Here is a 22,824-nt window from a genome sequence, read left to right on the forward strand (position 1 = left end):
CTAATTCCTTTGTTATCAATCTTAATCAGTTGTACAGTCTTTCCGAAGAAGAATCATCAATCCATTACAGTATTACTGCAACTGGATGCTTTCTCCTTATTGCTAGTTCTTTAGTAAGCTAGTAATGTGCCTAGAATGTCTAAGAGGAATTTTTTCCACCGGTAGTAAAAGGTAAGACTATCATAACTGAGTGAATGCATTTAATTGATCTTAACTTCAATTTTTTGCAAGGATTTTCTTTTCATTTCATTTGGTTTGTTACTTGAACAACGTAGTTTACAGTACAGCAATGGATAGCCGCCAACTGTTTATATTATAGTTTATAGTTTACCGTATACAAATAACTTTACAAAACTGATCCACATTGGAGAGTGGAAACTATTGCAAAAAAAAAACGTTCACTGCATCCATGTTGATATTTCTGTACATCCGCGGATTCAACAAGTGGCTGCAGTTGTCAACAATGAAATGAACAACATTTTACAATATTTTAAGCAGAATGCTTACAACGTAAACTTGATTACAATTAACTTTCTACTGTGTATTGCAGGACTTCTTGCGCTTGATTTTACCTAATCAGCACTTACTTTATCGTTTGATCGTTTTAATCGTACTGTAATTCAAGCTATTTGTTACTTAACAATTTGATACGATAATGAACCAATTAAGAACTTAGCAGACCAATTTTCTATGAGAAGGACAGTATTATTTCCATTATCATTAATAGGTCATACAGTAACAAGACTTTATGCCTTAAGTTTAGCAAACGCAATGTCTTCTAAGTTACAGTACTAGTATACGAATATACAGTATAGTAACTAAAAGGTCGAATACATATATGCATTTCAATCGTACAGTCTTAAACTACATATCGTCTACTCTAAATTGCATCATAAATAACAAACAGTTATAGTCAACCAGGGGTAGCGAAGACTTAAATAATCCTTAATACTGTACGTGTAAATCAGTTTGGCACAGCTTTAAACTGGCATTGAAAATAGACAAACGTGCTCTTACGATAACAGTTATTAATTTAAAAGTTTCATAACAACGGCTCATAAATAAATCGATTAGATGAATCCAGATAGATGATTTGTATATTTTAAATTTTAAGGTATATAGAATCTGTTTTGAGATGCCCTACTATATTCTACGTGTATCGCTCTGGTGACTGAGTATATCAGCCAATAAAAATGTTAGATAGGAACATCATCCTCAACAGTTAATGAATTGTATAATTTGTTCATAGATTATAAATTTACTATACTTAGTGTACAGTACTGTACCATTTCAAAGACCAGGCTGACTGTTGTTTCAATTCCCAATAGAATATTTAATGGCAAACATTGATAATTGATATATGCTGCAACACTTTTGGCGTATAATACAATGTAAAATGTACTGCGCAATCGGTACAGTAAGAATAAAGTATCATGTACATGTCTATTAGAATAGACTATAAATGGCACGCATTTATATAGTGCACCTAAATTGAAAGAACAGTCGTAGATTAAGACTCTAATGCCAACTGCTCCTAATCAGACGTGTCTGACAGGTTGGGTGTTTAATATACTGTGTCGAAAATATAATCAACTCATACTGTATCAATATACATTACTGACACGCACAGTATACGGTTATTGCTTTACTCTTTATATTTATTTGTCTTATTTTATATCGTCCCAGAATCATAGCAGCGTCAAATTTTTGTTTTTATGAAAATTTATTACCTGTCGAACAGTTACTACTCATGATGATGATTATTTTTACCGTATCGTATAACACGTACGAATTATATAATTTATAATTGACGTAATCTATGGAGTGGATAGTCCATTTCGTCACGTTATATATATATGTTGCCCAATTTCTTACATTGCCCGTAACCTATGTTGTTGTCACGCTCGCGAATCGCATATAATTAATGTAAGAAAATTTACTTTTTGCGCTGTACTGTATAGTGTATGCTTTGGTGAGAGAAAGTACTAAAATTGGTGGTATAATAATTATAATTAATCTAAGATAGTTTACTCTTTGTACTGTACTGTATAGTGTATGCTTTGGCGTAGAGAAAGTACTAGAATTGGTGGTTTCTTCCCACAGTTCTGTATTATGCTACCAACTCCGATGCCCCTAAGCGAACAGTACACTGTACATGAATAACTCATGACAGTCTAGTGCAAAACGCAAACTTGAAATTGTACATGGAAATACGCCCAGTAAAGTCAATACGTACAGTGTATGCAGTACAGTATCTGATTAAACTTAGTCTAGGACGTAAAATGATCCTTCTTCAGAATAGTGCTATGTGTCAAATAGGCACATACGCATACCGATAAATATAGCTTACAATACGTAATACAATATAACACGTATATGTTATGGCAACGTATAGCTAGTTGTTGGAAACCGGCTGATATTGTATAATATTCTACTTGGTCTTGAATTTACTTGTATTTTGTACAATAAAATCCTGCAAATTTCCAATTTTTCCTAAAATCCATGTGAAAATTAAATTTCCTTAGCGACGGAATCCTTTTCAGCCCTGCTCCTATGTAGTTTCTCCGTCTCCAAAGTGATATACTATACAATGTACAGTATGGTACTGTTACAGTGCAGTATTGTATTGTAATTAGTATACTAATAAGTTCCAAGTTCAAAGGTTGTATCGTCACATTAGGAACAAGGTATAGTAGAGTAAAAGGAAATAATAACAAATCTAACTTTAAAAGTTAATAACCGCGTGTACTGTATCGGTATATAACAGGTATATATATATATATATAGTATCGGTACAACTAGAAAGCCAGTTAACTATGTAAATATATACAGTACAGAGAAAACACTGTCATAATCGATTCCCAGTGAATTACCGACGTTGTCACTCCATTACCATATATTTATTTGCAAGGATAGTGAGAAAGACTGCATTGGATTGAGACGAGTTTAAAAAGCGCAGAGACGGCCATATAGCGCTGCTACTACGGATAATCATTTAACAAATATTAGAAAACTTAGACCTTGTAATAATCATAGGATGCAGATGTATTGGTATTGTACAATGAACAGAAATTAGCATCAAGTTTAGAACTTCAAATGAAATTGCTATTTTTCACGTTTTTTTACTGAAGGAAATAGATTTCAACTTGAATGTAATTCAATTTAATATAATTTAATTTAAACTTTACAGAGTACCATCGCAACAAAAATCTGACCAGTGTTGTGGGATGATGGTTTCTTCGCTTGCTAAACTGTTTAAAAAGGTATGAAATGCTTAAATATCTTATTAAGATATATCAATATATATAGGGAAGATATTTCATTCCAATCTACAGTTTTTAAAATCGAGGGGTTTTTTTCTTTGCTCCAATACAGTAACAGTCTACCGTAACCATACTATCATACGTACATAAAAGCGTACTTTTTACGCATCACTTCCGTTATCACTGTAGTTTCGAGTTTCGTCTTTCAGGTTATGTTGAAATTAAATAAATTGTATAGTAAAAATATGTGCTATTGTAGTATTAAAGTAGCTTAAGTATCATCGTAATAATATTTATAAACGCCTCGCAACTACGACATGATCGAACAGAGTGATTAATGTTAAATTGATTTTGATCAGTACGACGACATCCTACTCTGTACGTGTAAGCATGCCACGGCTGGACGGTAAATGGACACTTGTTGCTTTCAATGATGATTTTGACTTACAACAAATTAGTTCTAGTTAACCAAGATCGTCATTCGTACCCTTCGTTATCAATTAAAGTGGTTATTTTAGCTTTTAATTTTGTATCAGTATGCAGTAATAAAATAAGAAGAAGCACTGCAATTGATTTTTTTTGCTGATTATTTGAAATGATAAGTCTTCACGTTTATTAAGCACTAGACTTACAGTAGTTACTAATGGAATTAATATTGCATCAATTAATATTGCATCTACAGTAATCATGCAGTATTCTTTTTCTCTTGATTTAATGAACCTACATCATTACTGCGTTGTATCATTTTTGTTCGGATAAAGTATCATCACACATCAGAAATATCGATTTTTACGTTTTGTTTAGTCTCACGTATATTCAAAATCTTAGCTATCTCACTCTATGTGCGACATGTAGGTGTACAGCATACGATAAATTTAGATATACTAATACAGTACATAGATGACGATAGAACTTTCCTCGAACGATCATATTCAGGTTAAATCAAATAAACGCAATTTTAAACTGTTTGGTTCGCGTAACTCGGAACAGTATGCGCTCGTAAATACTGTGGTAAGACTTCAAAAAGTGTGAAATAATCACTTGAAAACTTGAAGTATTAATAAGACCGCGTTCGCATTGTGAATTGGCATCATTCAACTACACACTATCGCAGTAGCAATTCGTTTCAAACTACAGTACAGTGCACCATTTACGATAACTGGCTAACTAATAGAGCCTGTAGTATTTGGTATTGTTAAATGAACATGTTTTGGTAGCTATGCATGCTACTGTATGTTTTAATGATTGATAACTGTTTACAGTTTACTTCAAACACTCGGTAAACAGTTACACCCATCACGGTAATATTTTTTAGAATTTTTTTGTTACTGACTATACAGGTTCCGTAGCGGTATGCTGTTTGTTTGCCCAGACACAGATATGTTGTACTGAGCTTATATAAAGTTTACTGTATTGCACCTTTATCTTCATTAAATTATCCAATTAAATCAAATCAATTCTGGGCAGTCCGAACTTCAAATTAGAACATCATTAACTTGGATTAATTCACTTACGTAACTGTATAGACGTATGTACTTTTATACTAATACTATTTACTGTACTGGACATCTACGCATATTATTAAATACGATATTTTTAAATATAAACTTTTTTCTTTTTATATGTAAAGCGCACAGCACCGTACGAGACTACGAGTCCAGTATATTGATTCATTGATTTTATAAAGCTTGAACACTGTTTAAGTACTTTTGAGATTCAGATTAAATTTAAGTAAGATACCATTATTTTTTATTTGTATTAAAGCAACCAGCTATTCAGCTAAATCATTTCTTTCCAAATTATACAGTCACTCAACCGTGAAATCTGATAGGATTGCATAAGTTTTTCGTCATTACCTTTTATACTCTAATTACAGTGCTTATCTTGAGAGCTTAACTTGGAATTTTTAAACAGCAGTCATCTTATTTTCGATCCATACGACTTACATATCTGCTGATTGATAAACTGCTAAATGCAGTACTAACAGTGGTATTATTTTGCACTTGTTACGAACAAAAAATGTGATACTCGATAGTAGTTCATTGTTAATTCATAAATTTTGTAAAGGTCGTTAAGGACAACCACTGTATGAAATTATTAAGTACGACTTATCCAACAAATAATATATAACTTTTAGAAGGCTCGACCGATTATATCTAGAAGAAATACTGAGCAAGAAAATGTGCTTGAAAAAGAAATTCCGTACATAACGCCAGATTTATCACATTTAACTGTTCATGAACTAAAAATACTTAAGGAAGTATTAGAGAAGCAAAGTAAATTTGAAGCCGATACCGACGAATTTAAAAGGTTCTTACTTAGCACTACTGCAGATTACTAATAAAATTATAGGCACCTGTAAGGAGTAACACGTATATGCATTGATTAATTATTATCATATATAAACTAAATGGAGAATTAGTTACTATGGTATTGTGAATAATTAATTATTTTTAGGCAACTAAACGATAAAGTACGAGATTGGGATAAAAGACTAACTGCTCCTGGTAAAGATCGCAATCGCTGCCAAAATTGCTATACTACAAAGTTTGTAGATGGTCATGGTCGTATCTGCCATAACTGTAAATCAACAATCTGCGGGCGATGTGGCCTGTATACTCCATCGTCGCCTGATCCTAAGGTAACTTATTGTAATCCATATGTGAAGATTAAACTTCAGTATCTAATGACTCGTTGTATAAGAAAATATATACCTTACCATATGCCTAATAGTCCTATAAGTTTGGTGATAAATAAGCATTGCTTAAAAAATCATTCTAATTGCAATACTAACTTTATATTGAAAATAGCAAAGTAAAACAGCATGGAGATGTAAAGTCTGTTGGTATAATATGGAATTCTATCACAAGACAGGATTTTGGTATCATGGTAGTCGCTCTGAACTAGTAGTTAATCGTAGGGAACTAATGGGTTCGGTCATGGAAAATTTAAAATCGGGTTTATCTAGCGTAAGTAAACTAATTTTTAATTATAAACTGAAAGTTAAACATAGGTCGTCGAGATACAGACTCATTATACAGTTATACGAGTACAGGAAATTAATCTTAATTTTTAATATCTATCGTTTAGAAGGATGATATCAATCATGAATCGAAATTACCTGGACTTGATGACGAATCAAAATGGATTTTATTACGACATAATGATAATCATCGACCTTACCGTAATTACACAATGCCATTCGCATAGGATTCTAATCTAAAATTAATTTACAAGCATAATGTTACTAATATATGTTGTGTACTCAGCTAATAATTATGCTTACATTTTTTACTGATATATTTTAGCTTGGTGTATGGGAATACTCATCCTAGGTGGTGTTCTTGTTGGTAAAGATACTACCTATGCCGTTATCGATAATATGGAAAGAGAAACGGAGTTAGAATATGAGTCGAAAATGACAATCGGTAACGCGATAACAATAAAACTTTTACCTTGTATAAGCTGGAAGCCTTAATACTGTTTACTGCATACACTGTATCAAATTGTAGGTGATATCGTCATATCATGGGATGGTCATACTCTAATAAACAAGTCCTTTGAGGAAGTAAGGAGTATTGTATCGACGACTGCTGATGCAGTTTGTATTCGTGTTTGCCGAGCAACAGAAAGGTCAGTTTCAGATAATACTTGTAACATCACTGTTTCTCCAGTTATAATTATCAATGCAGTTTTACGATATATTTGATACTATTTGATAATGCACATTAGAATATCAAAATTTAATACTTCTATTGATCAATTCATTCATGACTAAATAAATCTAAGCATGACTGTCTTTGGAATTTAGTGCTTTTGTTCAAGACTTACGAATGATACCGGATACAATGACTGGTGAAAATAACTTTATCAAAATAGTACTTAGCAGTAGCTGGGAGACCTTCAACATGGAGGATACTCGTAAAGTGTCGACAGAAAATACTAAAAAGACCTTACTTTCTGTTCAAGATACTAGTGGTAATTATTTTCTTGTATCGTATATTTATAAATTAATTCGAAGTTTAACGGTGTTGTTAACACCTATTACTGTACTTACTATTTACTATTCATATTTCTGTAGCAGACGACATGGAAAGTTCTCAGGAAATAACTCAAGAGGTACGTGTATCTACTAAATTATATAGAGTTAACTGTTAAATAGGCGTCATAATTATTTAACGAAGACTTCAAATTACTAGCTATTCCTAGAAATATCATCGTATACTAATTAGGATTTATCTTAATTATCCCTACAAAGGCATTCAATGATAATCCCCGTAATGGTAGAATCAAGGTAAGGCAGTTTTTAAAAATTTCCGACGGTTTTACAATGGCTAAATGATCATGACGCTATCTTTTTAGCTTAGTGTTAAATATCATGATTCTGGAAGACTGGAAGTTTATATCGCGGAAGCAGCGGATATAAACCCCGATGAAATTACTAGCGATTCCATTTTTTATGTTCAGCTGTGCTTTATAACGCAAGATGGGTAATTCTAATTACAGTCTATGCATTTATAAGTGCAAATTTCAATTTCAAAAATTTAACGAGTTTTATTGGTTATAGCGAAATAAGTGAAGTTTGGACGTCTTTGTCTATGGACGATTCTAAATCCACAAAACTCGAATGGAACCAGTTATATTCTTGTACAATAAATCATAATGAAGTAAGTAGCGTGGGTATTTAAAACTTTAAATTAAGTTAATGTAGTTGTTTACAGGCTAAATTGAACAGAAAGTGCAATTAATCAATAGAAACTTAATCCACTCTATATCGTTTTACAGCTATTGAAGACATCCCTTGCTGTTATTTTATGGCAACTGAGTAGTAATATTACGAAAGTGCGAGAAGTAAGCCGTCGATCCTTGCTACAATATATTTGTAAATATACATTTATTCTTCAACTTACGATATCTGTTGGATCAGGTTATAGTTAATCCTGAACGAGCTGCCCTCGAAGTAGAGCCTCAATGGTATCAATTATATCCCCACGATGACAACTTTTTCGAACTTCCATCGCCTCCATGCTCCGAGAAAGTTCACGAACCTGAAATGATGAACATTCAACATGCTATTCCTGAAGCTATTGTTCAAGACAACGATTTGACAGATCACCCTGAGCAAGTGCAAAAAGTAGATGTGAAAGGTAAGTTGTAGATGCAACTGTATTCTATCTTTCTTCAGGTTATTGATACTCACTAACCTATATGATCCATATGACGTCAGCTTCAGCTAAATTACGCGAAGTAATCGCTGTTAAGACACTCCGTAAGGCCTCAAATCTTGCATCATCCAGCCAAGGTATGACACGAAATCCTGGTGAAGATCCGCAATATAAGAAAGATTTGTTCCAGAGACGCAGGTCTAGTCTCGATGGAGTAGCTTGCAAAGACGTTAGTGAAACTCTCGCATTATCGTATAATGATGCACAACGAGCAGATCGAACTGATAGTGCAAATATATCCGAATCGGGCATTATGGAAAACTACTGCTTTAGTGGAATCAGGTCAACGAGTCACGTAGTTCCTCGAAGTGACTCTGTATCTAGTTTTTGTAGTTATCAAGATATGACCTCTACAACGGATTATAGCGATACTGAAGTAAAGAAGCAAGAAAGTACCAGTGGAACAAGATTTAGAAAGAAGAGAGGCAGAACCAATTCTAAATCTTCATTGCTAGAAAGACTCTTGCTGAAAGGTCGATTAACAGAAAACAACGATAAAATATTTAGTTGCCCGCCAAGTCCAAATTCTGAGCGTTATAGACGTACTAGCAAAAATTCCGGTAATATTAATTTATGCATACTAAGTAAAAATTGGTCCTAAAATACAAATAATATTAGAAATGTTTCAAGTATAGGCTTGCATATGAGTAGTATCTAAGGATTTCGTATATATACGGTGATTTAGTAGATAATAGTCCAATCCCAGGTGATGCTACTCCAGTGCGGACACGTTGGCAGCTCAATTCAGAGGTAATTGAAGATAGATTGGAAGCTATAAGTCAACAAAACCTTGGACCTGGACAAATAGCTGCAAATTCTGGTCAATTTGGAGGTACTTTTAATATCGACTATATCAAATTCATCTAGTTTAGGAGATTTGAAGGACGTGATATGTATTATTTGTAGCAATTAAACAATTAGGTATATCAACAATCATGTTAATAACTTTATTTCATATCAGTAAATATCAGTCGAAACGTCGGTGCTCTTCAGCTGACCATACGAGAAGTCGAAAATAGCTTACAACTCCATATCATTAGAGCAGTTAATTTAATGGCAACTGTAGTATTACCAGGTATGCTTATTTGGTTCAATTATCTTGCACTAAGTATGTAACTATGTATGTTGTCTCATTATGGTATACAGCGTATTATAATTATATGATATAATTTACACTCTATTTAGTAATTTAATATCAAAACTTTAAATGTACCTACTATTTCTAGCGTTGATCTTACAAAAATGTAATTACCCTTACTTGCTTTATATATTATAGATACCTTTGTAAAGATTTATTTAATGGAAGGTGGAATACACAATATCAAAAATAAAAAGCGGAATATCGTGCACAAAGCTAAGAGTCGATCAGTTAAAAACACAAAGAGTCCAATCTACGATTTCATGCTATCATTTTCGAATTATAAGAAATCTCAAGTTCTATATGTAAGTTACATTGATATCAGAGAAAATACAACTATAGCATCTAGACCTTAGGGTGCCATACTGAAATTTAAATTATTTCTTAAATTTAGTTGACTGTCTGGTCTATGGAATCTAGCAATCGCAGCAAAAAGCGACTTATCGGAGATATTACCATCGCTCTGGATTTAGTCGACCTCCAATACTGTGTAAATAGATGGTACTGCTTGATGTCACAGCAAACGACTGAAAAACCTATACCACACACGAGGCCTCGTTTATCTATCGCTTCAACGAATTCTATGTCGTCTATTGATGCGCCTGTGCATAGTGATATCTTTCCTACCCGAGATCAGAGGAAGCAGAAGCTTAAGCAGCAAAGAGATCGATATAGAACGAAAGCTTCATCTCTTAGTGAACCACGAACATCACAAACTATCGACAATCAAGGAAAAGATTCTGCGGAAACATCAGAAGCTGACAAAATATCTGCAATGGAAAGTGATAACTCTTACCTTGAACGGGATTTGTACATGCTGCAATCGACTGGTGCCACTGCAGATACTACAGAAGTTAGCGTTCATGAACAAGAAGACAAAATATCTGCAGCATCTGAGACAGAGTTCGTTCTGCCGCCTCGGTCTTCTTCAGAAACACTACCAGCCAATGCTACTACAGACGACGAACAATGGTTCTAGAAATACGAGCCAATACAGTATAGTATAGTAAATTAAAAATTTCAAATACCTACATTTGCATACTGCTTGAGACAGGTGGCATATGTATACTACGTAACTTCCATAATTGATTAAAGCTTACTAGCTTAGACATATATTACAGTCCGAGTATGATTTATTTGTTCTTTGCATATCGCAATTGTAAAAAGTATAAAAGTATAAAATAATCTCATAACAATACATTTCACTCAACCGATAACTTAAATTTCCGCAATTAATCAATTTCTTCTAATTTAAAAGTAAGCGTATAACTTCTTCATTTATTATCATTGAAATAACATAATGTTATTTGTATGGTATCACGAATTATTTTTATTTATAAAACTGTGTACAAAGTTTCAATATTCATTTAAGCTATAAACTATTCTTTACTATCATTATCAAAATCCTTTCTGTCATATACTTGAAAATGTTGAGCTACGACGTTAATTAATTATTTACTTTTTGATGGCGATATAAATTTCAAACCAATGCCTCATTTCTCTACGTCATCTACAACCTACTATATATTTATTACGTAAATGGAGCTGCTTTAAGAATTCTTATCTATACTCTCCTGTTGTAAAATTTATTTCAGCATATTTTGTCTTTGGTATTTTATCCCTCGTCTAAGTAATACTTTACAATTATGATAATATTGAAACCGAAGAAATTATCAATTCCTCAGTTCTTGTTGGTTTTAAATGTACTTTGAAAGTATGCTATATTGATTTACCTAGCGACTGCTTGATAATCACTATTTAATCTTGTATATATATATATCTACAGTATAATAAGACAATAATTGGGTATTAAAAAAGATCTCCAAAGTATACATACACTTGTGGCTATTAGTAAACTCAATAAAATTATACATCATCAACTAAAAGCCTGGCTGCTACTTGACTTTAATTGAGTACAGAATACTTCTAACCTGAAGACTGATAACTTGTTATTAAAGGCTAGCAATGATGCAATGAAGCTAGTCGAATAGGGTCTAGCAATAACCATCAAAAAATCTGATCAGTTTCATGTTTAATAATGAACTACTTGTGGCCGAATGTAGTGTTGTGTGCGATCATTTTATATTTAAAATGTTAGTCTAGGGAATATAGAAAATTCACATACAAGAAATAATTTTATTATAATATACAAGTGCTGTAATGTGACAGCGATTTAATAAGCTACGTATTAAGGCGTATCAATCGGGCCGTCGTCATTTTTCGGAGTAAGTTTATATACAAATTCGATCCCGATCGACTTTTCCCGGCAACTACGAAGCATAGATAAGAGAAAAGTTTAGATAATGGCTCCAATTAGAAATTTTCAAATTTATATTAACAATAACATTATCATATACACCTTACAGTAACTGTACAGTGTACAATGTATGATATCTACAATATATGCGATATCTAATAATGTGGGAAAAGCCAACGCACTTTATTAGACGGATATAATCAGGATAATATTTATAGTAAATTAATTGCTGAAAGAGAACCCTCAATTACTCCCTATATCCGTCATAGCCGTCCATGTGTAGTGAACTACATGTATTGTCCAGTATTCTCGACGGGACGCCGCATGTGTGCAGTATAAAATATATTTAATTAAATATATACTTTGTATGTGATAAATTTTAGCAGTTAGCATTTCATTATAATTATTTAAGAACACCATCTTTACGAACTGCCGATCGTAAGCAAGATCTTATAAAACTGAAATCGTTATTTTATGGATAAAATTAAGAATTTATTATTACTATCATTATCAATACTACATTACTGCACCTGGCCTTGGATTCTTCCTTAAGTCTGTCCCTCCTCCTTTTCTTCTTTAGTTTACGTTTTTGATTTTTTGTTAAGATATTCTGCTCAGAAACTTGATCATGCACATCATTTCCTTGATCATTCAACGTTATTTCCTTTTTTCCAGGTAACTCCGCAAGATGAATCTTATTTGAGATTTCACCTACAGTATACGTATTTATATAATATTGCATTTGCTCATTTTATTTCCAATTAATTACTAACGTTGCATCCTTTTATAACCTGAATGTTCTTTAGGTCATAGCTAAACATATTCTAGGAAACGCCTAGCTATTATCTCCTCGGAGGTAAGATAACTGCTCTATTACATCGATATTCGTATGTTTTTGCAACATTACAGTATTGGCTCACTCAATACAGAAATACGAAACGTTCACACTTATGAAGTAGCAAGTGGCAGTACTAACTGAGGGTTCGTACTAAGGAATCATTGATATATGATTCATTTTATAATTTTTGTACGGTATGTTGTGCTCGATAAATGAGTTAACGTCTAGTACCCAGTATCACCGTATGAATAAGTAAATCAACTTAGAATAACCGGACCGACATTACTGTACAATGTGCATCAGAGTACTGCAAATCACTATTGTACATACCTACATGCTTCTGTATTTTAGTCTTCCGAGGTAATGCGATGTCGTCAGTATTTGATAAATCATGATCATCATCATCTTTTGCCCAATTATTGTCCATAATTGGAGGCAGAGATTCTGCACCTTCGCTGTTAACTTTGTTTGGATCAGTCACATCAGTCATATCTTGTGCATCACTAGAGCTAATATTACTTTCAAATAGATTCGGATATAACTTTTCTAGTACGCGCCTCTTGAAATCTGATGAATTATAACATTGAAATGGATCGGTTAAAATCTGATAACACAGACTACAGTGTCATTAATTTTACAAGTACAACTAACAGAATTAACCCATTTCTCTGGAAAATCTTGCTTCCTCATCCTCACTGGTATCCGATCCCGCATCCTCCATCTTTAATGCAATGTACAGTATAGCATTAATAATAAATATCCGAACTGTGTTGTGAACGAAGACCAAAATGCTGTTCTGTACTGTGCTCAATTACACTTATACTGTATGATACACAACTTGACTGAGTACAGTATACGGTATAAGAGTACTATCGTAGCGGGGAAGAAGGTCTAACTTGATATACTGTATATAGAAATCACTACCCGACCATCAGGCCGTCTGCCTGTATGTCTGTGTCAGGCCCGGCTCGGACTGCCGGACTGCTATAATATAAGCAGAAAGAGAAGCCAATGACCAATGGCGGTACAGAAAGCTTTTTCTTTTACCTATTACAGAGTAATTGCATCGAGCATATGCAGTTTTTTTTACTTTTATGATATTGCATGAATAACGGTGTACAATAGCTCTGATTGCTGTATACATGCGCGATATCACTAGTAATATACATATATATGCGAGTACAATCTACTATTACAGTCATATTTTTTAGATATGGGATTTTCGAGATTTTTACCTATGGCTTTCCATTTTTTTCTTCCCAATTTTGACTGTATAGCACCGGTATACTACAATATGTTATATACCAGTTGGTAAATTCCCTGCTCGCGATATTTTGCGAGGTTGTTTTTGAACATAATACAGTATTTCAATATATGTACTGTATAATTTTACTACATTTCTTTGTGTGGTCTTAATCTCGTGCAACCCAATAATATTTCGTATTTCTTATGTTATGAACGATACTCAGAAATTGTTGGGACATGTGCTGTTGTGCACTTACACGCAGGCCCTCCGACAATGGTAATATCACACATATCATAGATAATAAATACTTTATAGTAAATATCTAGACTAATATTTTGTCAAATGTCATCCTTATTTTCGTTTTAGGCACCTATAAAAGCGTAGTCCTATCATAGATTAACCGATTAAATCGGTTCGCATCTCTTTATCTGATAGGCCCTAATTTAGAGCAAGTTACTTTTCGATATAGAACAGTGGTACTCTTGCTAAATTATCGACTCAGATGTAATTTCGTCGATCAGATATCTTACTATGAGATCATAATTTACAAAAATAATTTATCTTATAACAAAAATAAATTTACTGCATTAATTCTTACTAATCAATCATTCATATTCATTCATTTACACGCTCTTACAAGCTACGTACAGTAGACGGTATCTGCAGTCTCTACTGTATATAACATCGTGCCCTGGCGTACCGATCAAAATTTTACTTGGTCTACAACGCTACACGTGCACAGTATTAGCTTGTGCCATAAGCTTTATGCGCTTATACACAGTACCCGTGCGATAATCTCTCTACCGACAGATTATGACGATCTTAAATGGACTATTAAAATTTTGAGAATTTTTCTAGAATATTAGTTTTAACCGATAAAAGCATTATCGAAATTTAAGGTATCCTGAATTAAGTTATGTACACAAATTTCAAGTTTGACTACAACAATTAATGTCCACCCAGGGGTTACTCAACGATTTTCCCCTCCGGTCCACCTTACTACTATATTACAGTCATCTAAAATGAAAGCGTTTCAAAGTTGCTGCAATATAGTAAATGACTACGGTATACGAGTATATTTGTACAATACTAATCATTATACGGTTAGCATAGAATATGCATACAGATAGAACCATATTACATTCTACTATTTTGCTACTTATCCACAGTAATTAGGATATTATAATATTTTTATCATATTTTTTCTTAAAATGAAACTACTGAATTACTTCATACGTGTAGGTAGATTTAAATTACGTTATTTAAGTAAGTTTACATTTCAATGTAGAAATGTAAACTGGACGCTGTAGCGGATTTAAAAGTGTGTATTCATCGTTTACTTTAACGGCATATCATGGATTACTAAATTACCGCTTAATCCATAGGGTACCCCTATTACACCAACGTAGTGTACGCATGTACTCGTAGCATATTGAACTACATTCATTTTGTTTTAAGCAAGAAAACTTTGATTGCAATTCATTATTATATACTGTACATCTAAATATACATATATAGAGAGAGATATTATGCAGCATTTATCAGTACCATAGTATGTTTTTCCTAATTATAATTAGATGGTGATATTATTCGTTAACAAGTTCAAGCAGTCGTAGCACCTAGATTGTAGCTTAAGTTAAATAACTCATCACGTAACTAATTTAAATACTGTTACATTTAGTTTCACTCTTTGTAAACTCATTTTTTAAATCTGTGTCATATTTGTCAGGAATGTTAACTTTCATCCATACAATCCATTTTCAAGCGCTACATAATGTAACAGATGAATTGTTCGCTATACTATTCATGAATATATTAAAAATTATTAAATAAATCTACCGCTTCTAGTGAGTAGAAATAATCGTTAGCCAATAGCAATTGCCTATGCGGAGAGAAATTCCACCGTATTCTATTCGTTCTTTGCATCTTCTCCTCCCCTTTTACAAGGACCCAATACTGTATTAATGTAATTCTACAATTAAACAATCATTCCTATCGCAATTCAGTTCTACTGTCTAGATCAATCTTACTTTGTAATTTTTTTCATTATCTTAGTAATAATTATATCAAATATGGCTCCGAAGTTGGATTGAGTTGATATCGTTGGCAGACAGCGTTAATTGAAAAAATTTCTTAAACAAAGAAAATGATAATAATATCTTACGTCATATCATAAATTTTTAATTACCGAAATGTTGAATATTGGATGAAATGCGTAAAAGCCGTATCTTTTAATAGCCCTATAAATTACGACAGATTTTTTAACTCCGCTATAATTATCTATTTATAATTTAAATCAAAATTAAGAAGAAACATAACGTGAACGCAGATGAAGGCGCTACTTAATTAGATTGCTGACTATATTATTGACATAGTATTGTTACGAACAACGAAGTTCTATTACTTTAATAGAGGTCAAAATAATTGCTATGCTTGCTTTGAATTGGGTTGTTGTTTATAATCGCTAGATTACTTCTTGACGGGACAAAAAACACTATTGTTGTCAGCAATTGATATTATCATAGCAATAGTAGATTAGCCTATAAGGTAGCATTAAAAAGTACACAGTCAACTCGGTCATCAATTACTTTTCTATTGACTAACGATGATTCATAAACTCATCTTTTATACGTGCACTGTCGAATAACAAGATAATAAGTAACGCTGACCTTCCACCTTCCACCAAACCCCGTCAGTATTTTAATTATACTATTAGTAAAGCAATATTGACGATATTTTTACCAAATTTGATAGTCTCTTCTCCATTGGACTACAGCTTTAAACCGAATCATTTTGCAAAATTTATCTACAATTATAATTATCTTATTAAACTTGATGGATATTAAAAACTTGTTTTTTCTGTAAGCGTCAATGAAATTTTGGATCGTATGGTCATCCTCTTTAGCGAAAAATATCACTCGAAGCCATGCAATAATCTGTAAGAGTACTTCCTTAATTACCATAGACATCAAGTACTCTAAGATTAGTGTTTATAATTCGGATCTAAAGTAGAGAGCATTTATCTTGATTCATCACAATTCACTTCAAAAATTTTAATCATACAGTCTAAAAATCGACTTTCTCTTCTTTATCAATCCTTACTGGACATTTCTACATCCTCTGTAACATTAATTTATTCCCATTAAAAAACAATATCATTCCGAAATCTTCCTAGATGGCGATAAAGCTGTTACTCTAGTATCAAAGTTTGACTAAGTTATTGTTAATGGCTTCTTAAGTGATCGTGTAACAAAGCAAAAGATGATCAACATTCTCAAATCGAAAAAAGCGACGAATAAGAGCGCGGATCAAGAAGGCAAAAGTAATCAACAGAATCAACAGCAAAAAAGCGAAGAAACCAATCACTCTAATGATAACCCTAATCGTGATTTATGTGTCAAAAGTTTATCACTACCGGTGGAATTTATTGCGCGAAATAGAAGCCAACTTGAATATGGTCTTGAACGAAAATTTCGATGGTCCAAGAAGCGTTGTTTATTCTATATTTTGAGCGAAATCATTTTTATCGCTAATTTTACCACCGATATTGTTGTTGGCATCGATTATATTTCTTATGGAAGTACAAGCTGGGGCTGGACAATCATTATCCTAGCTATTGCTTGCTTACTGTTTCAACAGCTCTTTTCCTTAATTTGGTCAATAAAGCTCTGTAGCAAAGATGGCGAAAATAACAATGCTGGAGTTCCCAACGAAAATGTATCGAACCACCGTTCCTGGAATGCCTGTCAAACAGGCTTTAAACATCTCTTTTGTCTTAGTCGTCTATATAGGTAAGACCAGAATAAGTATTAGACTTGATAAATTATTTGATCATGATAAAAAAGAAGCGGAATTCGCTCTCAACTTGTCTGCTTAATATTATCTTATAATGCTATTTATGCTTTAATCATATTCTGAAACGTAACTGTCATTGTCAGCCTATGTAAAAAATACTAATAGTAACTAAGTAAATTAAAGATATCGTTGTTAAAGAGTTAAAATTATTCTTTTACTTGAGATGTTATTTTTGTCTTGGCTGAACAGTCATTTTCTTTTATATCACTTTTTAAAAATAGGATACTAATTACTGTCGTATATTAATCATCGAAACTGATGATACACTTTAGTTAAGCAATGCTAATTTCAGGTGTTCTGACCTCCATCAACGTTACTAAAACTGGAAACAATTTTAATACCCTCTACTATATACTCTATTCTTTAACATTTGCATTTTAAAATTGAGATTAGCGAGGCATCAAATTGAACGTCTATATTCCGATGCCACCATAGAAAAAACTTGCGTCATAGTAAATATCTTTTGATAAATCAATTCACAGAATTAAGCTATATTTTGAGCCTTAGCTTTTTACAGCGTAGATGACAGTTGTGGCTTTTTCTCTCATTTACGCAAAGTGATTCAAATATAAAAAATTCTACTGCTAAAATTAGTATCAAATACAGTTAGTGTGACAGTTACATTGTATTGGATTCTTCCTTCCATGTAAGCGTAATATTATCGAGTCCTACGTAATAATAACATCTTAGGAAGTATTGTATCATCATTACATATTATATGCATTATTTCTGTACAGTAATGCTATAGGTAAGATGGAAGAAAAAGATCTCATATGCAATATGTTGCCTTGTTTGCAACGTCCAAGTCGATAAGAAACACTTTACAGTTGCATGATAATGTAGAACTAATTATAATGAATCACTATATAGAAACATTCATTAACTAGTCGTCGGTATCATTTCTATTCTGTTGTTAGATAAATCTTTCAGCTGTAGTGCATATTTCAATATTAACAACAAATTAGATATGCAGCCATTTCTTGACTATTTAGATTGTATTACCAAACTCTTATTATCTATTTGAAAACAAGCTCCACGTGCAGCATAATAACACAAATCATCAAACTGTAGCGTGGCTTGTAATGGCATTAATAGGGATTATCCCTGCTGTTACATTATTCTAAAGTCTGCTGTCGTATGGCTTCATATTTTAGCTGCTCTAAGTCAACGGCTATATGAAGCAATCCATCCGAGAATAGATTTAACGCATAATTGGATAAGACACATAAATTGACTTTTAAAGTGTACCATACTATATTATTACAAGAAGGGATCACCCCTACTGTTATATAAGTTCATGCCTGTAAATGTAGTCGCTATCTTCAGATGAAAAGAATTTTAAATGAATATCTTTAAATAACTAGTATTTTTGCTATCAATAGTAACTGTTTTAAAGTTATTTCGCGTGATTGCTACATCTGAGACTTAAGTATAAATACTTATATAGTCTTTTCTTTTTCGATAAAAACTCTTAGGTATATTCATTTAATACATCGAGGTAGAAAGGAACATAATAGGAGAGAGGATACGCTGATTGTATTCGAGCTATTAGAAACTACAGTACTAGATGTCATAGAAGCTGCTGTTACTAGTGCACCGCAGTTAACGATTCAATGTTATTTGATGATAGAATTGTCTGAAGTATCGGTACTTCGAGTTATATCAGTTATCATATCGGCGGTAGAGATTAGCTACGCTATTGCACATCATGCCAGAATATTACGTGAATCGGAAAGCCAGTTACGACCTACAGCTAACACACTTTCTAAATCAGGTTGGTAATAATTTGATAGTATCTTGTATTCTCGAATATAATAATCCTACAGTGTAAATAATGTAAATATAATCGAGGTATAATTACAGAAAAATCATGAGATCTTTATGTATTTATGATTATTGCGTTGAAGAAACGGCGCTGATATGTATCTTGTTGATCTACCAGTAATCTTGACTCTAACAGTAATGATAGATGTTTGAAGTAAAGTCGTAAAATACGTCACGTTAGAGTATTTAGCTAGTAAAATGCTAGGTAGGGCATTGGCTTACAATAATGACATTTAAGCATGGATAACTTAACGGCTACTAACAGCAGCCTATGCAGTAAGGCTAAAATTTCGAAGTAACTATAAAAATATCTTCTTTATGTTAGAATACGATCATAAATATGTTTCAACTAAGATATTATTATTCTAAACATACTGAATTTTTCCATTATTAAATACAAGATTTGCAATTGCAATTTCATAGCTAGCCAAGGCATGCCGTAATTAGTGAATAATGAGAAAAATAATTTTTGTTAAAACTAGATTGAATGATGTCGATAGTATAGTCGCGAAAGCTAACTATAGTATGTAATAAGAAATTTACTATCCATCATCAATTACTTAAAATATAGAAAATCAAGATTTATTCAAATATAAGTCTTTTCCTTAATGTTTTATCATGTATGAAACTGTAATACTTCATTGCGCAATTTATTAAACCTGAGTGTAACTGCAGAAAATAATTTCCTTTTTGATTTTTAAACAGGTTATTTCGTCTATACCATGTGGCGATTCTGCACAGTAGCTTCACGAATGATTTTCTTAGGTATCTGCGCATATACTATTGGCATTTACATCTTTGTTATGTTTGCATGCCATTGGATTACGGTAGCTATTATCTCACTTTGGGATGGAGCTGGAAATTACTTTGCTTCTCCAATCAGAAAGTATACGTTTTGCATTTTGCTTGGCTATATAGATAACTTTTTCTTCCTTAACGTCAAGCAAGGTTTGTTATTTTACAGTACCATTATTTTAATTTATAAATTCTCTTGCTAGTAAATACATATATTATTGCCTTATTTTTTGTTAACTAGTCTTTTTTAGTGTTCATGAGATAATATTTAGATTTAATTTAATTTATTTTTCATGCATGTATCAGCTAATTATTATTTCCTCTATAATGATTTTATTACGTAGGGAGAACTCGAATGCGCTATTTGGTCCATTTTTTTTTACTTTTTGTGGAATTAACTAGTGTAGTTCTGTACTGCTTATTAACTAACAAAATATCTCGACCAGTAGTCTTACCTGTGCTTTTAACAGCTTTATTATTTTACGTTATTGGAGCTGCTTTTATGATCACCTATTACTGTTGTGCGCACCCAACTAAAGATCGACTTTCAACATATCTTATGCAGCCACGTTTACCCAAATCAGCAACACGTCAGTCTATTCAACTTTATTATTCTCAAGCTAATTCAAGGAATCCAACACCTAATATCCAAAGACGTGGAAACGTCCTATCTCAGCCCGGATCGAGACGTCATAGTATAACAGATAATATTGATAATGCAACCGGCAATCTTCCTGTGTTTAGAAAGAGTATAACTGAATTAGGCTCACAAAGAGAAGGCGAATCTAATCAATTCTTACATCCTAATAAAGCCGCCATCATATTTGCTGATCGATTAGCTAAGTTAAACCATGATACAATTGAAGAGGAATCTGCTATTGAACAGACAGTTAGCATAACTATATCGACTGATAGCTATTCTAAACCGAATGAGGTATCAAACGGAGAACTCGATATGGCAGAAGTATTTTCAACAAATTCTAGATCAAGTCATGAGGATGATGAAGATATTGCTGCTTCAGATTCCGGTATAGCTATCAGTTCTGGAGGTAATTCTTACCTATATCGCACTGATATGGTAAGCCAAAGTAAAAGTGTCCAACAAACCATAACGTTGGAAGAAACAAATGGAAATATTGCTATGATTACTTCTTCCAAGAAATCAGGAAGTACCGATAAGAGTATTGCAGTAATTGATAAAGGTTCATCAAATAAAATATTAAAATACCGCACTACTACTCTATAACTCCATACCTTCAATATTAACTTTACGGTTGCCAAAGTGATCTAAAACTTGCTAGGCACAAATTTTGTTATAATTTTTTTTAATGCAGAGTTGACTGAAATTGCATCGGTGTATGAGTTAAAAATGAAGTTTATTTGCAACCCGTATTAATAAGAATCAATACGATAACTTGATAATTCTTATTTCTAATGTAATTAATTTTTTTTAACTTTATCGTACATTTATGCCTATGTGTTTAACAGTGATCTGTAGGTAGAATACGACACAGTAATGATTATTGAATATAGAAGATATAAACCTGGAGCAATTATACGCATTTAAGATTTCTTCCTTCTAATAGCGTCTATGCCACGAGTTTTAAGTATTTGAGGCTAAATGAGACTTTATAGTTTCCTACCGAATATTTAATGAGATTGATATTACGATCTACAATATCAAACGTTTTTGTACCTACTTAAATTGTTTATTAGGATTAGATGTTTATACAGTATATACAGCATATAAGTAAGCAATGTAATTGTACCGATGTGGCGTTATAAAAAAATTTTCTATCAACAAGAAAGATAGAAAAGAAATCAAGATACAATTCGTGAAACAGCTATTACTCAAAGTCCATTGTTGATGCTAAATGACACTCCCGATATGGAAATAAATTCATGTGTTAAGTTCTTCTGCTCTATAAGTCCCCGTTCTTTAATGGAGTAGCTTAAATCTGTTAAGTAAAATCCAATCTGTATCATTTCTATTGTATATAGGAGCGATGCTAGTAGTTACTAAACATCACTTCATCAGCTTAGAGTACAACTTTTATTATATTACATCTCTTTTAACTTTATATTCAACTGAAGCAGAATCATTATAGTTCTATGACTTCTATTTGAGCTTTTTCCGGTGCTTGCCAATTTTGTTATGCTTTTTAATCTATTCATTCAAAGTCAATTTATGTAGACGAATAATTTTGATATACATGCATTGTATTAACACTAATCAAGACTCAAGTAAAAGTGTCTAAATACACTTTGCACGGTAATAATGAATGATATAATTTTACTTCGTCTCTGAGGCTGTAATTGAGAAAGCAATTTACAAATATCCTTTTAACCGCATATTCGCCTTAGTTGTGTATATCCTGTAATC

At 32.6% G+C, this 22,824-nt stretch overlaps 3 protein-coding genes across 3 annotated transcripts; 2 read left to right on the forward strand and 1 right to left on the reverse strand.

Moving 5' to 3' along the window:
* Window positions 1-1,521: 1,521 nt before the first annotated feature.
* Window positions 1,522-10,605, forward strand: TRIADDRAFT_58069 (uncharacterized protein; the record flags this gene model as incomplete). The annotated part of the gene is made up of 22 exons (XM_002113991.1): window positions 1,522-1,555; window positions 2,615-2,687; window positions 3,191-3,263; window positions 4,200-4,274; window positions 5,401-5,573; window positions 5,721-5,904; window positions 6,074-6,232; window positions 6,354-6,447; window positions 6,572-6,691; window positions 6,776-6,896; window positions 7,075-7,241; window positions 7,345-7,382; window positions 7,522-7,557; window positions 7,626-7,753; window positions 7,831-7,930; window positions 8,049-8,114; window positions 8,191-8,410; window positions 8,491-9,048; window positions 9,174-9,320; window positions 9,450-9,563; window positions 9,765-9,931; window positions 10,021-10,605. 22 exons carry the CDS (start codon window positions 1,522-1,524, stop codon window positions 10,603-10,605), a joined length of 3,432 nt encoding a protein of 1,143 aa, XP_002114027.1.
* Window positions 10,606-12,286: 1,681 nt separating this feature from the next.
* Window positions 12,287-13,442, reverse strand: TRIADDRAFT_58070 (uncharacterized protein; the record flags this gene model as incomplete). The annotated part of the gene is made up of 4 exons (XM_002114315.1): window positions 12,287-12,341; window positions 12,414-12,594; window positions 13,052-13,288; window positions 13,382-13,442. 4 exons carry the CDS (start codon window positions 13,440-13,442, stop codon window positions 12,287-12,289), a joined length of 534 nt encoding a protein of 177 aa, XP_002114351.1.
* Window positions 13,443-17,228: 3,786 nt separating this feature from the next.
* Window positions 17,229-21,687, forward strand: TRIADDRAFT_58071 (uncharacterized protein; the record flags this gene model as incomplete). Its single annotated transcript, XM_002113992.1, has 4 exons — window positions 17,229-17,758; window positions 19,298-19,596; window positions 20,352-20,594; window positions 20,786-21,687. The coding sequence occupies 4 exons, from the start codon at window positions 17,229-17,231 to the stop codon at window positions 21,685-21,687; spliced, it is 1,974 nt and encodes a 657-aa protein (XP_002114028.1).
* Window positions 21,688-22,824: the final 1,137 nt, after the last annotated feature.

Source organism: Trichoplax adhaerens, genomic scaffold (assembly GCF_000150275.1).
Source record: "Trichoplax adhaerens TRIADscaffold_7 genomic scaffold, whole genome shotgun sequence".
NCBI lineage: Eukaryota > Metazoa > Placozoa > Uniplacotomia > Trichoplacea > Trichoplacidae > Trichoplax > Trichoplax adhaerens.